General features: G+C 41.2%; 1 protein-coding gene across 2 annotated transcripts in view; it reads right to left on the bottom strand.

Moving 5' to 3' along the window:
• Nucleotides 1–18,739, bottom strand: part of SLC35F3 (solute carrier family 35 member F3) — a 250,211-nt gene that overhangs the window by 67,922 nt on the left and 163,550 nt on the right. For both annotated transcript variants that reach the window (XM_025184108.3, XM_075924761.2), the window contains one exon: nucleotides 15,154–15,478. In XM_025184108.3, coding sequence (XP_025039893.1) covers nucleotides 15,154–15,478 — 325 coding nt within the window. The remainder of the gene's footprint in view (nucleotides 1–15,153; nucleotides 15,479–18,739) is intronic.

Genomic DNA, 18,739 nt, shown 5'->3' with positions numbered 1-18,739 from the left:
TACATCTTTGAATAGTAGATAAAGATAGCACAGCCATTTGAAAACCCATCTGGTTATGAGACTATTAAAGAAAGAGACTAAAAGAAAGAGACTAATTATTGGGCATAGTGAGGGGTAAAGCATTATTGTGAATTAAAAACTGTTTGCTACTGGTCCTTGCATCCTCCTTGCTAGAGGATGTTGTGAAGATCAGGACTTTAACAGGGTTCAAAAAAGAACTAGATAAATTCATGGAGGCTAGGTCCATCAATGGCTATTAGCCAGGATGAGTAGGGTGATGTCTCTAGCCTCAGAGGCTGGAAATGGATGGCAGGAGAGGGATCATATGGTGATTTACCTGGTCTGTTCACTCCCTCTGGGGCATCTGGCATTGGTCACTGTTGGAAGACAGGATATTGGGCTAGATGGACCTTTGAACTAACCCAGTGCAGCCATTGTTATGTTCTTAAGATGGACAATATTAAAAAAAAAAAAAAAAGAAAATTAGGGGGGAAAGTTATAATAAACAGCGGCTCCTCAGATAAAGGTCAGCAGTGTTAGTATTCCTAGTAATTGGTATTGGGACCAGTACATTTAAACTAATTAATAATGACATGACATTACACTAATTTGGTTTGATTAGCAAAGTGCTATAGGAGGATTTTGAAAAAATTGCAGATTTAAATGCACTAGATCAGATTCTGAGCTCAAATCCAAAGTCTGTTGAGTTATTTTGGTTTCACAGGTGTGTAAAAGAAATGAAAAACTGGAGCAGGCGGCAAGGATCAGATAATATGACAGCAGATGGGTTTTACAAACATTTATTTATTATTCAAAATAGCTCCTATAAAGGCAAAGTAACCCTAATCATTTTTGTTTCAGATGGGCAATTTTGATGTGATTATTATGCACCTACAGTATAAAAGAAATGAGGATTTCAATGCCATTCATTCTGAAAAAGTCTGAATTATACAGGATGACTAGATTAATCAATTATCATGTCTTTATCTTGTAATTTATGCAACATCATTCAGGTGGTATCAATGCATTCCTCCTTGCTAGGTGCATCTTTTTATTTTTGTGGGCAGATAACAGTCCTTTTATTCAAGAGTTGTGCTCTCATCTTGAGAGATACTTTTCTATAGCAGTTCAATAGCTGAATTAATTGAAGGAGGAAGAATTACCATTGCATCCTCAGATCATGATATCAGATTGATTCAAACTCATTATTAGTCTCCATGCTCTCAAATTTCCCAAATGAAATAGTCCTACATGAGAGTAAAATCTGTGGTTAATATCATTCTCCACTAAACAAGGCTTTTTTCGTAATGAGACTCCAGACACATGTAATTTAATAGCAGCAAGTGTCTACAGCAGTCTTACATAGAGAACAGTACTGGCTTTTTCAGCACAATTTTTATTGAGGAACAACTGTTATTTGTCTTTAGTTTTGTGAAACAGATACAATCTGTAAACCAGCTGTTAACTTTTTTAAAACAACAAAATCAAAAAATGAAAGATCTCAGACCAAGATTTTCAAACTTGGTGACCAAAAGTTAGATTATTAGGTCTATATGCACCTTTGAGAGGGCATGTCTAAACTACATCCCTCTTTCGAAAGAGGGATGTAAATTAGACAGATTGAAATTGCAAATGAAGCCGGGATTTGAATTTCCCACACTTCATTTGTATAATGGCAGCCACACGTTCTTTCGAAAGCGGGTATTTCAAAAGTGAAACCACGTCTAGACACAGTTCTTTCGGAAAAAAAAAACTTTTAGAAAGATCCTGTACTGCTCAAAAATTGGAAGTACACTGGCCTGGGGGAGCGGCCACAATAGGTTGTTTGGGGATGCTCAGCCTCCCCCTGTCAACAAAACTCACCGCCTTTGCTATTCTATCAATACTGTATTAACTCATAAACGAACCAGACAGATTCCAGTGATGTGTCTGTCAATGTCCTGCTGAGACACGGACACCTTGGCTTGAGCTCGTAACTAGTCTGCCAACATCACAGTATCTAGCTAAGGAGAGATTTTCAGCTTATATAAATAAGGTAAAATGCTGTATAAGCACTCTTAGGGTATGTCTAGACTACATGGTTCCATCAAAGGAGCCATGTAACCTAGTTTACCCGGCATAGTCAAAGAAGCGGGGATTTAAATAATCCCCGCTTCATTAAAATAAACATGGCCGCTGCACTGTACCGACGATCAGCTGATCCGGGCCAGCACGGCAGTCTAGATGCGGATCTGTCAGCTGGGGAGCCCTTTGCTGACCGATCCCTTATGCCTTGTGCATGCATCTTGTCGGGGCAGGGCAGCTTGCATGTTCTTATGATCCCAAGAGCTATGATGGTGGGAGCTTAGTCCTCCAGGATTGGGAGTTTGGCTCAGGGCTAATGACCCTGACCTAGAAAAAGCTTTTGTTACGTAAGAGACAGTTGTTCTAATAATCTTCACAGACTAGACATCCCCCACCCTTAGTCTAGTTCTTTTCCCCATTCAGTCCTAGTTGTTTCCTGCCGTCATCTTGGATGGGGTAGCTAGGGAGAACTGATGACCTACCTCGTTCCCCAAACTTTGATGGTATTCTTTGTGGTCAGTGTAAACTTTCCCTTTGCTCTTGTGGAAAAATACAGTATCCAAGGTGGATTCTAGCATTAGGTGACATGGCCACATGTCTTGGTAGGACCTATCATAGGTCTCTCCTCCCAAGCATGCAGGAGAAACAAGTCTGGTCACAGACCATTGTCCTGAGTTTGGGGCCATTAAGTTCCCTGAGTATTACTGATGGCCCTCACTTAGCATGTCTACATTAATAACACAGGTCTATACTTGATATTTCTGGCTTCAAATACAGTCATGATACAGGCACACAAATGGGTTAATCATATTCAGACGATTACAACCTTTCCAACGATACATCACATGAAGTATTTTGCATAACGCATACTCCAATTATGTCATATTCAGATTCATAAGCATATTCCCAGGGAGTGTGACAGAATTGGGCCCCTTCGCAAGGTTGGGGGGGGGAGGGACACTGTGCTCCCAAAAGGAAAAAGATCTCAGGAAGAAGGGGCGGGGCTAGTTTCCCCTGGTAGCCCTTCTGAACCGCACCATGCTCAGCAATGGGTAACCTACACTAATGAATAGGCCACATGAATGGCCCTCCATCTCAGTGGGCCAAAAGATTGTTGTAACCAAGACAGTCTCCCAGATAGGTTAGTTTTGCTAACTGCGCATGCACACTGAGAAGTGCCAGGGTGTGCTGACTGAACCACAGCAGCGCTTTGATTGGATGCAGAGGGAGCGCATGGCTCTCACAGTCAATGTTGTATGCAAGCAGCATGTTCTTCACTTCACATGCCCCTGCTTTGTGTGTGTGTCAATTTAGTAATACTGGTAGAAAAATAACAGTGTGGACCAAAACCAACACAGTCTGGCAACCCCGCCCATGGGCAACAGAAAAACAAATGTGTTGTGGGCCACACACAGCACCCCAATGGGCTGCATGTGGCCCATAGGCCACAGGTTGCCCACTACTGGCCTAGCTTACTGGCAACTTCCATCTGGAATTACATCAGCATAAAACTTTGAAGGGAATCTGCTTTACCATTTCTAAGAATGAATTTTCATTCTGTTTTATTTCAGAAATAAACTGCCCAGAGCTTTCATCTCCAAAGCTTTACAAACCATAAATGGTGACCCTATCGATTAGTTAGCGCACCTAAGTTCTCTCAAAAGGAAAAATCCTGGAGAATTTAATAAGGAAACAATAGCTCTTTAAAATTACTAATAAACCTACAGAATGTTATAGAGAATTATAACATCCGTTATTTCGTCCGTTAGTTCGAATTAACATTGATAGGCACTACACTAGCGCTCCGTTAGTTCAAACTTAATTCGAACTAGCAGAGCGCTTAGTTTGAACTAGGTAAATCTCATTCTACGAGGACTAAGCCTAGTTCGAACTTACTAGTTCGAATTAAGGGGTGTGTAACCCCTTAATTCGAACTAGTGGGAGGCTAGCCCTCCCCAGCTTTCCCTGGTGGCCACTCTGGCCAACACCAGGGAAACTCTATTGCCCCCCTCCCGGCCCCGGACCCCTTAAAGGGGCACCGGCTGGCTACGATGCCCGTGCCAGGTGCAAGCCTGCCAGCACCCAGCCAGCAGACCCTGCACCTGGCACGGCTCGAGCCAGCCACCCGATGCCCCCCAGCCCTCCCCCTCTTCCCGGGACCAGGCTGGCGGCTCCCGGAAGCTTGCCCGGGACCGCAAGAGGCGGGCACCTGCCTGGTCCAGTGCGGACATCGTGGACCTCGTCCACGACCTCCGCACTAGGCACAGGAAAGTGGCCGTCTAGGGCAGGAGAGCTGCCAGCCTGGCCACCCAGGAGCAGGTGTGCATGAAAATCAAGGTGGTCCACTGAGACCTCCGACCCTGAGCCCTGAGCTTACAATGGCCGTACTGGGTCAGACCAAAGGTCCATCTAGCCCAGTAGCCTGTCTGCCGACAGCGGCCAACCCTAGGGACCCTGGAGGGGATGGACCGAAGACAGTGACCAAGCCATTTGTCTCGTGCCATCCCTCTCCAGCCTTCCACAAACTTTGGGTAGGGACACCACTCCTACCCTATGGCTAATACCACTCCATGGACCCAACCTCCATCACTTTATCTCACCTCTCTTTAAACTCTGTTCTAGTTGTAGCCTTCACAGCCTCCTGCAGCAAGAAGTTCCACAGGTTGACTCTTTGCTTTGTGAAGAACAACTTTCGGTTACTAGTTTAAAGCCTGCTACCCATTCCTTTCCTTTGGTGTCCTCTACTCCTTCTATTATGGGAACTAATGAAGAGCTTTTCTTGATGCACCCTCTCCACCCCACTCATGCTTTTATAGACCTCTATCCTATCCCCCCTCAGTCTCCTCTTTTCTAAACTGAAAAGTCCCAGTCTCTTTAGCCTCTCTTCATATGGGACCTCTTCCAAACCTCTGATCATTTTAGTTGCCCTCCCCTCTCCCACCTTCTCTCTTCCCCTTTCCCACCTCCTTTTCCCAGTCTCCCCGAGTTTTGTTCAATAAAGAGAGATTCTATTTTTGACCACACGTTTTCTTTATTTTGTACATCAGGAAGGGGGGCTAGGGAAGGGTAAGTGGAAGGAGGTGAGGGAGGAATGGGGCACGAGCCCCCGATGGGGAGGACTGGGCTGGCTCTGCGAGCTTCTGGGGGTGGAAGCTCTCCTGCAGCCCTCCCAATTGCCCCCTCTCCCCAGATGGCAGCCTGCAGCAAGTGCAGCCGGGCTGATGGCCGAGTGCTGTGATGTGCCCAGTGTGGGCACTCAGGGCACTCCAAGACAGGACTGGTTTGCAAGCGGGGCACCCCTGAGAACTGTCTGTCCGAGGTGGGGGTCGGGTCCCTTTAAGCACAGCCCTCGGCTAGCCTGAGGCAGCAGCTCCATGCTCTAAGTCCTCATCTGATGCCCTGCCGGCACTGCTTCCGGCCATCCTTAACCCCTGTTCAGGGTCCACTTAATGTGGACATGCTAGTTCGAATTAGCAAAATGCTAATTCAAACTAGTTTTTTAGTCTGGATCCGTTAGTTCGAATTAGCTTAGTTCGAATTAACTAATTCGAACTAAGTTAGTTCGAATTAGCGCTGTAGTGTAGACATACCCTTATGGAATGGTTATAATTTTTCATTAAACCCACAAAAAGGGTGATATAAATGGCTGAAAAAGCAGGTTTGCAAACAGTTGTTAACTTTGGCCCTAACATCATCTGAGGCTTGCAGCTGATAGCTTGACTGGCTGTGTTAGTATATGACAACATTAAGGACTTGTGATAGGTTTTCCAACATCAAGGAGAATTATTTTGAGGATTATTGGTGAGGTACATTACATTTTGGGCCCATTAAAGCATGAGTGCCTCTTAAAAGACAGATGCATTTCTTTGAAGTGTCGTCTCTGTATTTGCAATATTCACCAGGCCAAATCCTCTGCTGGTGTAAATCAGCATAGCTCCATTGGTTTTAACAGAGCTATGCCCATTAAAATCAACTAAGGATAAGGCACATGATTCATTTAGGAAAATACAGGGAATACTGTAAATACTAGGGTAGAATTATCTGGTGAAGGCAATCAATAAGTTTAAAGGCCACCACTGCATCCTGGATTTATACAAGCGATTTTTAACTACTTGTGGGCTCTAAGGGTATGTCTAGACTACATGGCTCCGTCAACAGCGGCAGTTTAGACATGGATTGGTCGAGAAGGGAAGCCTTTGTCGACCGCTCCTGTAAAACCTCGTTTCATGAGGCATAAAGGAGCTGTTGACAAAGGCTTCCCTTGTCAACCGATCCACATCTAGACCAACGCACTGTGCCGGATCAGCTGACTGTCGGCACAGCGCGGCGGCTATTTTTATTTTAATGAAGCGGGGATTATTTAAATACCCACTTCATTGACTATGTCGGGTAAACTAGTTTACATGCCATGTAGTTAGACATATCCTAATAGACTAGGTAAAAATGAACATCATTTGTACCTGAGTCGTTACAGAGCATGGATATTGATACTTCTGTCTTAATAAAATATTTTAATGTTTATGTATGGAATACTCAATGACTGGTTGTTAGAGGTTAGTAGCCTCTAACAAAATTAAACAATCTGACATGATGATGACAACTTGACAGGAGCTTCCAGTTAGACAGTGTTAATGCCATAAAATGTAAGTATACGGACTCTTTCGTCATGGTATTTTTCAAGTAATGTGATATGATATTTCAGCTACAAACGAAATGCAGCCACCTATGAGGAGGAATACATCATTGCTACCAATTGTCTCAATTTCATCACAAGTCTTAAGATACTAGGTGTTTTACTCAAAGCTCCAGGTGCTAGAGATACATGATTGTATGAATCTCTGCTTTCATTAATAATGCACATTTTTAGCCCCCATACAGTACGTCTACACAGCAACATCATTTTGAAATAACTAGCATTATTTTGAAAGCTCTTAGTCCACGTCTACACAGCAGGCAGTTATTTCAAAATAATATCGAAATACTGTCAAGCTGGAGGACTTCTTACTCTGACTCCTGTATCCCTCATTGCAGAAGGAGTAAGGGAAGTAGGAGGAAAAGTGCTCTATTTCGGAATAAATGCTGTGTAGATGCTCCCAATTTTTAAATAAGCTATGCAATTGACTTAGCTCAATTTGCATACCTTAGTTCGAGTTAAGCCCTGCTGTGTAGAAGTGAAAGAAGAGGACTGGGATGCAAACACTGAAGTTGGTAAAACATGGGAGCAAACATTGAAGTTGTGGCTAAAAGAGCTGTAACACTACTTGAGCTGATTTATTATTCTAATTTTTTTTAAATCATCACTTCAAGGATTCAAAAGCTCACTTACTGTTTGTTTTAGCTCAGGGTGCAAAATGAAATAACCTGACCTTTAACAGGAATGTTTTGGGTACCTGAAGATTTTTCACATCACAGTCAGAGAACCATACTAAAAAAAGAGCTTATATGTAACTCAGATGTTACCAGACATACGTTTTGTAATAGATATGCATTACCACTACAGATAATGCTAGCAGAAATGCATAAGCAGTTGGTCTAGTGAAAGAACTTTTCTTTACAGAAAGACCAGTCCATGAAAGCTCATGATACCATCTACATGTTTTGTTAGTCTATAAAGTGTTACCAGACCATTTGTTGTTTTTTAAGTTTATCCTGTACAGACTAACTCGGCTACCCCCTGAAGCTAAGGTCTCTAGGGTTTAACATACGGGATTTGACTGATGAAACTGGGCTTGTTCTCCTTGCAAGGGTGGAGACTTCATATTGACCTGACAGAAGGAGCTATGCAGGAGTTTCCCAGAGGTGGAACTGACCTCCCCCTCTTCAGTCTATCCCTCCTTCTCCAGCTGGGACTAACAGCTGGAGACCAGCACACAGTAGGAGCTTCCCTCCCCCACAATATCCAGGTTTCATGGGGGAGATCAGTTTTCAGTCTGGGCTGTGTTTTTCATGGCCATGAATTTGGTGGGGTCCTATTTATGAATAATATTGAAATTCTTGCCTTGTCTCCTTTGAGTCAAATGTCTAAGAAGTTAAGTACAGTTTCAACTAAAACAATCTGAGTAGTGGGACGAGAGCCCAAGATGACAGTGGTAAAAAATAACTCACCTGAAGGGACACCCTCAGCTGAGAATTAGCTATCTATAATTATGATAACCCACTTGCACAGATCACCAAGAATGCTTCCACAGCAGAGACCTGAGTTTTCTAAGGTAGCAGTATTCAAATGTTATCCCAATTAACTGATTTGCATGAGTATGCCATTAGGCCAGAGATATCCCAGTCTGACTGGTATACTCCTTGTCATTCTATTGACTTTATTTGGTGCTATTCTAGATTTACACCAGTCTTAGCTAACTGAGATCAGAATTTGGCCCAAAGTATTTTTATTTTAAATAGAATTTGTTTAAATTTGCTAATGTGGAATTGAATTGCAAAGCAATTATATTTGTAGGAATGTGGAATAAAAGTGCATTCATTTAAGGCTAATGTACTGAACTAGAAGTGGTAGAATTTATAAATGGAAGTTTTTTAAAAAGCAAAAATATATTATACCTCATTGGATGACATTTGCTAGATATTCTTAAATTCATCATGTCCTGATGTTTTCCTGTCTTATTTATGGCTTTATTGATGCTGTGTTCTCTGGTGGTAATGCTCGTATATAAGGAGGAATATAAATTAGTAGAATGTCAATAGTCAACCACACTGCAGCATTTTAATGCTATTTGGATAAGAGTGATTCATGAAAACAGAATACTAAAAATCAATAGCAAAAAGCTTCCAGGTTGTATCATTTCAGACTATGTCCTCATCAGCTCTCCTAAATTCATCATGGTCAGGTGATTGTCTGTTCCTGCATGGGAGATTTCTAAGGGGAATATAGGCCTAGGAAGTGCTGTTGGTGAATCTGTAGAGTAGTGCTCCTCCCGGTAAACCAATACTGAACTAATGGGCTCCAGTAAATTGTGGGGGTTACAGGAGATGCTGGGCCAGAGCCTGACCTTGGTTATGCTGGTGTAAATCTATAGTAATCCACTTTCTCGAGTGTAATATAAAACTGAGACACTGATCTCTTCTGGTCCTTAAAGATCCCGTGCCTAATTTTAATTCAATGCAAATGTAAATCAAAGTGGCTCCAACGAAGTCAATGAGTTATATCAGGGTAAAAGAGATCAGTATCTGGTCCCCTCTCCTTGCCCATGGCCCTGGCCCTGCACACTAACTCCAATATTCTAGCCCAGTGCCATATAAACCTACAATTAAGCACCATTTTCCAGCTTTGTCTACACAAACATTTAATTCATGACATGATGAGGGGACAAATCTACATGACACTATCCCACTGTGGTCAAACTATCCCAGTAGATACTGCTGACGCATATTAACAGCAAGTGGGTTTTGCCTACTCTAGGGAGTAATTATTTAAAAATTGCAGCACTGGGGTGTCCATACTACTGCTATTTTGAAATAACTATTTTGAAATAAGTGTTATCCCTCATGGAAAGCAAGAGCTCTTTCAAAATAACCAGCCCCTTATTTTGAAATAACATGCTTGGTAGTGTGGACGCTCCACTTGTTATTTTGAAACTAGCCAATTAGCCCGTCATAAGACAGGATTTTCAGGTCTCTCCTCCACATCGGTCTTCTCTCCTGAAGACCGGTCTTTCGCTCCATCTCTCTCTCTCTCTCTCTCTCTCTCCTCCTCCTCCTGCCTCCCCGCCTCTCTCTCAGCTCTCCTCCACCTCCTGCCTTTCTCTCTGTCTCTCTCTTTCTCTTCTTCTCCCCCTCCTGCCTCTCACTCGGGGGACCACGGAGCCCAAATGGCCTTTTGGGCTCCGCACTCCCTGTGCTGCATGGGGAGCGCGGAGCCCAAACAGTCGCTTGCACCACTTGCTCCCACACGGCAGCCAGGCTGAGCGGCGCAGAAGTCAGCTGAGCGCCACGGCGGGAGGCGAAGTGGTGCGGTGACATTCAGGGCCGGGGGCGGGGCCTGGAGCTGCTGTCACGCCGCACATCACCACCCCACCCCCCCTTCCCCTCCCGCCGTGGTGCTCGGCTGACTTCTGCACCGCTCAGCCGGGCCGCCACGGGGGAGCAAGTGGCCGTTTGGGCCCTACACTCCCCATGCAGCACGGGCTGCCGAGAGGGAACAGCCAGCATTTCAGCAACAGCGCCATCCAGAGGGAACAGCCAGCATTTCAGCGTTACAGACTCTCAGACACTGGGCTACTATATATATGACAAGGGGAGTTATTTCGAAATAACTCCCTAGTGTAGATCAAGGCTAAGGTGCCACAGGAGTACTAGCTGTTTTTAAGGTTACAGACTAACATGGCTGCCCCTCTTAGACTTCTTAACAGTGAGTTATGCTAAACCAAATTAGGGACACTTTAAATCTAAATAAGAATGTTCACACAGGGGTTTAATATAGTTTAGCTAATCCACTTTAAATTTGAATTTGGCTTAATTTTCCTGAGTGTCTCTTTGTAAACAAGTCTAAAATGAATTTTTAAGACATACTTTAACTTCCCATGGAGAAATTCATAGTTAAACAATGTCTTACAAAGGCTCTAAATTTTCCTTTCCTGTAGCTAGGGAGCTTTAGGCTGTAGTGCTTTTAGTTTCTTGGGCTTTAATAAATTATAATAAAAGTTTGATTGAGGGTAGCTCATCAGTTTAAAAATGTAATATTTTAAAGCAGTTTAGAAAGCAACAGGTAGGAAGCAAAGATGATGCACTTAAAGAAGACCCATTAGGATAATAAATCATTATGTGAGTTATCACAGGACTTGACAACAGTTGACTTAATTTGTAATTGTATTTAAACAGAATTAGTGAACACTCACACAGAAAGTAGGACAATGGAGGGCTACAGTGGTCTATCCACATCTGTTTCATTTTACTCTGAAGCAGTCTCATTGAAAGCACACATGACACTGCCATTAAAACTAATAGGCCAAATTCTGCCCTTTTACACTTTGTGCATCATTGACTCCAATGAGGTTGTATAGATTATAGTTTAAGGGAAGAATTAGGCCCACTGCAGTTCTTAAGACAACAGATTCACCTTGATTCATCTGCAGAAGTACAGCTGAAGAATATCATCCTATTCATTGTGAGTCCCTCAACCTGGATATAATTTGACATGAATCGATACTATTTGAATTGAATGATTATTGATTCTCCCATTGTGCTCCAAAAAGGAATTCTCAATGGGGTTTTTATAAGTCCTGTAATGTTACTGTGCTGGTGAAGAGCATCCTATCAGTACTCCTTACCAAGTAGTTTGTAAGTGTCTGTTTGCAACTTGTACATCAGCTGGTTTTCAGTAAAATACTATGGCTGTTTTAATACGTTTTTTAAACATCCATAAAAAGTGATTAATCCACATTATGGAAAAACATTGTAAAATCTTATAAAGAATACAACCAAGCAACCTGTTAAATGTCAAGAAGTGTAATAAAACTTTAGTAAAAAAAAAAAATTCAAATTTGTCTCCCTAAAGCTAGACATCACTTTGAGGCATATAAAAAATTAAATGTGCCTTAACAAGGAAAAAAAAAGTTTGTGTGTGGGACAGACAACCTTTTGTGAGGAAGCTACAAGGCATTCTAGAATTATATAGAGAGATACAGTACAGGAGGATTTTAAAAGCAGAGTAAGTAGTTCAAATATTTATCTTTGAATGGTGCACTTTACTCAAAGATTGAAAAATTCTGGGGGAGAAATCCAACCATTCACTCTTATGATGCTTTTAGGATCTCTCATTTTCTTTTTCTTTTCTATAATGTTTCAGTATAAAAGGTTTGAAATGTAAAGTTTGTTAATGTGACATTTTACATGATTTACCATCTCTGACATGTTACAAAATCTACAGCTTTCACCAAAATTTATAATGGGAGGAAGATGGGAGGAGAATTTAAAGGATGTAATAGTGGGAAACAATGCCTTGGTGACTTCTCTTTTAGCACAAGCACTGTCATCATCTGTGGTATCCCTGGGTGCAGAGACTGCATCTCTTCCTGAACCACTTGGAATAGATAATCCCGCTTGTGGTTAGGGCACTCACCTGGGATGTGGAAGATCTGAGTTCAAATCCATTCTACACCTGATTTGGAGCGTAGACTTGATCCAAGCATTCTCCTATGATAGGTGAGTGCCTTAACCATCAGATTATGGGCTAATCTGGGTTAAGTCTCTCTCAGCTTCTCCTGTTGGAGCTTGTTCCAATATTTATTGGAACATGGACTTGAACTTAATTCTCCCACCTCCCAGCTGAATACTTTACTCTAGCCACCAAGCTATAGAATAAGCCTCTTTTTGGTCTCATACATTTTAACCATAAAGGTAATTAACCACTGAAACAATGTAACAAATAAGATTGGGTGTTTTCCCTAAAAGAGAGGCTCTAGTTCAAAGAGGAATTATTTCAGGCAAGTTCTATGACTTGGGTTAAATAGGGGCTCAGACTAGTTGATTAGAGTGATCCCTTTTGGTCTATGAAACTATGCAAAGTACTACCACATATATGCGAAAAAGCCAATAAATAACACTTGATGCAGGAACATGCCCTTGTGTTTCCTCAGGCATAATATAGGGGCTTTACTTATATGTTAATAATTATTAGATCATGGATGCATTGTCGTAAGCACTGTATAAAGGACAATTCCTCTCATAAATTGTTTACAATCTAATCTAGAGGAGAGTCACAGGAGTGAAGTGAATTGCCCCAAATCATCCAGCAAGTTAGTGGCAGGAATAGAACCCAGGTCTCTTAACACCCAGTTCAGTGCCCTATTCACTAAACCCCTCTGGTATACTCAGTTAATCATAATGCCCTCTGCTAGTCAAATGTACAATCTTCACAACTGTTCACTATGCAGACTACATGTTCATTTGAAATGAAATCTGTTATTTCTCAAATAGAATTTAGGATTTGCATCCTTTCTTCAGCTCAGTCATTAGTTAACTGAATGGAAGGCATAAGACTATGAGCAGCAATAATTAACCTCAAAGAAGAAGAGAATTAATGTGTTGCTTTTAAGCTTTACAATTAGAAGAGCTACAGTATCTCACACCAGGATGCACAAGTATTTAAACCTGAGGTTTTCTGCAGCAATCTGAAAGCAAAAAAAGAATATAAACCAAAGGAATAAAATCTGGTAGTACAGGCAGTCCCCGGGTTACATGGATCCGACTTACATCGGATCCCTACTTACAAACGGGGTGAGGCAACCCTGCACTAGCTGCTTCCCCCCAGCAGACCAGGGAGACGCGAAGCTAGCGCCCCCTCCCCCAGCAGACCAGGAAGACGCAGAGCGGCTTTTCACAGCAGACACCTCAGCTTGAGAATAAAGGACTGAGGGAAGTGAGGTGTGGGAGAATAAAACTGAGCTCTGGAGAAATGTTTGGCTAGAGTTTCCCCTACAATATGTACCAGTTCCGACTTACATACAAATTCAACTTAAGAACAAACCTATGGTCCCTATTTTGTACGTAACCCGGGGACTGCCTGTACTGTAACATGTTAGCATTCATGATCACTTCAGGAGAAAACTACCACAGTCTCTAACTTTTGGCTCTCTCATTTGTCAGAAGGGGATAAAACTAATGGAAATATATTTCATTTACATTATTACAGTACTCACTGATAATATAACTCACAAAGCTGAAGTGTGTCATCTTAAACCTTATCCTAAAACTCCTTGGTATTGCCATATAAACTGAAGAACTGTGGTGAAGTTTCTTCATCCACAATTTCCCTGAAGTTATAATAGTAAGAAAATATAACTATATAACTAACATGAACCAGTTTTAAATTCCATGATTTTTAATCTTTATCATAGTAACATAGAGTACAGTACCTCTTGAGCATCCTGACTTCATAAGTATGCTCTATAGTAAGTTTCCTGACCCATTAGTACACATTTGGAAATTAAAGAAGGAGCAAATTATATCCATTGTCACATCTGGGCAACCCCTCTGAAGTCACTAGTCTCAGTCACTAGCTATAACTGAGATTATTCTCAAGTCTTGTTTTTCATTGTCCTGATGTTGGGTTAAACGCTTTTTCAGGTTGGTCTGTCACAAGGACATCTCATGCCTGCAGGGTCAAATTAGATTTCTCATTCTATAAAAGGAATGTAATGTTTGTGAAAAATGTCAGACTGATACAGGATCAACTAAGAAACCTTTTTAACATAAGTGTGAAGGAGGATATTTACATGAAGTAATACTGGACTTTGGCATAGAAGCAAACTGCACTAAGCATTACTGGGCTATAGAGGAAACTTGTATTCATTAAGTGATATCTTCAATTTAGGCATTCCATCTAAGAAACATTTGTTAAGGCTGGAAAAGGAGTGAAAGATGCACTTCCAAGACCGAGGGGAACTTCACAATGAGCTAAATCCTCAAGCTGATTAAGCGTCTTCAGTTGCAACTGAAGTTAATGGGAGTTAGGTGCTCAACACTTCCAATGAGGTAATCCACATCTTACAGGATGGGTAAAGGTACTTTATGGGCTAAATTTTATCCTCAGCTACACCTGTGCTACCACACTGAAATTTATGGGATAGCCACAGTGTCAGTGGGGTCAGAGTTCAGCTCTAATTATCTAGAGATGAAAGAAAATTTCCATGCTAGTATTATAAAATGCTTTGCTAGTGATCCACAGTGCAACAGAAGCATAGGTTTTGGAAGAAGCTGCTTTCCCATCTCACTAGGAGGGAGAGATTGCAAGAAAATGAGCTGTAAAGTAGAGGAAGAACTGATTTTTTTTAAAAGGATAAGATGGAAAACTTCCAGAAAGGTAACAAAATAAAGTGCACGCTTCAATCAAATATCCTGTAAAACAAACATTGGAAATGAACCTGCAAGTCTTACTTTTGGAATAAGTCCATTGAAAAAATAAAAATATACTCAGGTGGCAAGCCTTATGCAATGAATGAACTGCCCTCTCTAAAAATGCTGAAGAGAAAAGCAGTCAATGTTTATTTAACAAAGTGATTGGAATAAAACATCAGCTCAAAGGGTACAGCAACATTCAAGTATCATGAGAGCAGAACTGAAAACACGAAGCTCTCTTACCTGTATCTCTGCTTCAGAGACTGTTTTTCAGCTGACTTGAAAACATGTCCAATATAATACAAAGGAAAGAATAAAAAGTTCCAGTTTGTTGCAAACCACGTCAGAGTGAAGGGCGCATCGAATCTCTTGAAGGTCAGTTTTGCAAGCTGGGTTGAACCTGACCAGGAGGAGCAGACACCCAGGACCACTGCCACGCCCCACAAAAATTTCTTGAGTTGGGTCACTGAGCATTTCCAACAGCAGCGATTGCCCCTTCCACTGCCTTCCACCCCAGCCTGCATCTGTGCTTCTGCTGGGGCTGGAGATTCCCGGGAGCGCTCATCCCCTGAAGAGATGAACACACAAGAATTAATAAAGAATTCTACACGATATTTTCCTCTCCAAGAACCAAATCTTGGGCCCATTTGAAGTCAAAAGGAGTTTTACCATCGATTTCAATTAAATAAGGATCTTGACACAGAAATTTAGTTTGTTTCGTATACACTAAAGCACCTAACACGTTCTGGGGACAACTGCAGTCTAATAATAATTATCATCTCTATGATTGGAAGCAACTGGGCAAAATGGAAAGTCCAATTACATGCTGTTCTGCAATCACTATGTCAGCAGCGTTATCGGTAATTTTTTAAATCTTTTACAAACATGCAAATGAATGAATGCTGTTTAGCTTTATGAAAGAGCAATGAGAATAACAGCAACACTCACAATCAGTACTGTCTTGGGAGTCTTAGAACTACATAATTTTATGCAACATGGTGGTTCTTATTAAAGAGGGAACAGAAAAAAATTTGTTCTTTCAATTACACTAGCATTACTCTGGAGTACAGGCAATGGGCTAGTGTAGTTGGGGGCATGGTTGGAGCACAGCTGAATGCCTGTAAACCCTAGCTTCCCCTTTGTGAGGTTGTTAGTATCTGGTGACATTTAGAGCAGCCTCTGTGATTTTTTTTTAAATTGAACTAAGGACTAAGCCAATTTAGCCTTCACCTCCTTGAGTGCTGTACCAACCAGGGTTCAGACTGACCTGACAAATAAGCCCAGTGACTTCAAATTTACACCAAAGTAACTGCGACCAAAATTTAGCTCTGGGAGACAAATTTTCAAACATTTGAGATCTTAATGGAATTGGGTCATTTGGCACCTGTGTGCCCATCTGAGTGATCAAATATATCATTACAATATAGAAATTACATGACTAAATTTGAAAACCTGGCCAATGCTTTCAATAACCTTTCACTCACTATATTAGACTTGGCTGCCTGGATGGAAGCCAAAGGTTGGATTGCTTAAAGGGGACTGTAGTGTGGCTTCTTGGTACCCAGTGTGACATTACAGAAGCTATTTGGTTACTGACTTGGTTAATCTAATTAATTATAGAATAAACCACCAGTTCCAAGAATTGTTTGCCCTGTTCCTTGACGTTTTCCCTGAGTAAGCATCCAAGCACCACATTCACACCAACAGATGTTGTACTTTTATCTTCTGAACTAAAGATCAATCCTATATGCTGATGAATGCCTTCAATTCCTATTAACAGCAGTGGGTATTGATGGTCGTTAGCGTATTTCAGGAAATGCTCTGCTCCCTGAAGGACCAGGCCCCTAATGACCTTTCTGCTCTCTGTCTAAAGTCATCCAATCTCTGTTTAAGAAACTGTTCACCTGCATGTGATACTGCTATGCAGTGTTTTCATTTTAAAAGCTGATCTCCTTAAGTCCATTCATTTTGAACACAGATAAAGTGCTAATTCATGTTGAGAAGTGGAATCTAGAAAGCTTTTTTCACAGGTCATTTAATACACTGAAAAGTGGAAACAGAAGTTTTTCACAATGCTGCACTGCATCTGCAGGCTAGAATTAGCATCAAGAGCAATGGGAATGTATCACTATGCAATTTAAAGCCAGGTTTATGGGACATTCATACACAAATCTTTTTTACTGAAGAGATGATGCAATCTGTATGTCTCTTTAAAACTTTATACTATGTTGACTTGGTGTTTAATGATATAAGCTAATATATGTGCAAGCCAACATGCATGTTGACCAAAGGTTTCCTCCAATACTAGTACATTCTGTGTTACTACTTAACTAAAAAAAAAAAAAAAGACCAAATACCTGATATGAGGTAACAGTAATATCATCTAATAACACTGTGATGACAGAGAAAAAAAACACCCTCCCTTTCTGACCCCCGATTAAGCACAATGGTGTGTTTTGAAAACTTTGTGCATCACTTGCACATCGAGGGTGTGTCCACACTGCACTCGAGCTCGAAGTAAGATACGCAATTTGAGCTACGCAAATTGTGTATCTTATCTCAATGCTATTTTGAAATAGCTTATTCATCATTTGGCGCTGTCTACACAGTGCCAGATTTCAAAACAAAGCACTATTCTGAAACGTCCCTTACTCCTTGTAGAATGAGGTTTACAGGGATGTCAAAATAGTGAGCCCGAAATAACGGGCTTGCTGTGAAGATGCAGAATAGATATTTCGGGATACTCTGGTATCCCGAAATAGCATTGCAGTGTAGATGTAGCCCAAGATACCAAAAAATGAAGCCCTACACGTGTGTACAGGAACAAGGATATATAACTATTTATATATTTTAAACAGTTTAAAATATTCACACAGAGGTAAGGAAGAGGGAATGTTGATCTCTTAATCATCTACATTCATTTTTCAGTGGAAAGCCACGTGAACATCTTTCCATGCACATTTACAATGCACTAAAGGGTCAACTTATTATCCAGATATAACATTACATTAAAAACACGTTCAGACTGCAGAATCAATCACTCAAAGTTTGGATATTCCAGAATTGAGACAGATAGACTTGTCCGTTAAACCTTAATTCATATTCTTTTATGTGAAATCTATTATTACATGATCACATGTAATTAAATCCCCCTGCCACATTCAATGCATACACTGGACTGCATTCAGTGACTGAGACAACTGCATGTGATGTTTAGCTTTATGAAAGAGCAATGTTCAATTTTTGTTCTTTTTAATCATTCAGTGTGTAATTCCCACACTTCTCTGTTATACTCCATGGAACCCTTGCAATGAATAAAGAATTATTAATTTCCTCATGGTCTTCTTTATAGCATGTGCTGCTATTGCACTGAGTGATTCACAAATGTCAATTAATTTATTGTCATTACATCCCAACTCATATTCCTTATCTGAGGTGAAATAAGTTGCACAAGAACTCTGTACAGGGACTTACATGCTAGGTTCTGCTACATATACGCAGTCACATTTTCTTGCAGACCATATCTATTTTGTCTTTGACTGAGTCTCTCTTATGCCTCATGCCACATCACATGCATTAGCACTAAGAAATTATCTTTCCCTCCCAGACTTTTCAGCACTGGAATCTGCAGTAGAATTATTTTGCCAAGTAGGGGAGGATGTGTGGGGTGTTTCTGTTGCTTTTTTCTGAATTTGCATGTACACATAGATGGTCTATAGACATACCAGAACTAGCTTTGATTTAGCTAACGTGATAACATCGAGTCAAGGAATGACAGCAGGGTACATACCCAGGGGCCTGGGCAGGGCTATTCAACTCATGCTGCCAT

The sequence above is a fragment of the Pelodiscus sinensis genome, chromosome 3 (assembly GCF_052426305.1).
Source record: "Pelodiscus sinensis isolate ZL-2025 chromosome 3, ASM5242630v1, whole genome shotgun sequence".
Classification (NCBI taxonomy): Eukaryota; Metazoa; Chordata; order Testudines; family Trionychidae; genus Pelodiscus; species Pelodiscus sinensis.
This window is presented reverse-complemented; position numbering and strand designations above follow the sequence as displayed.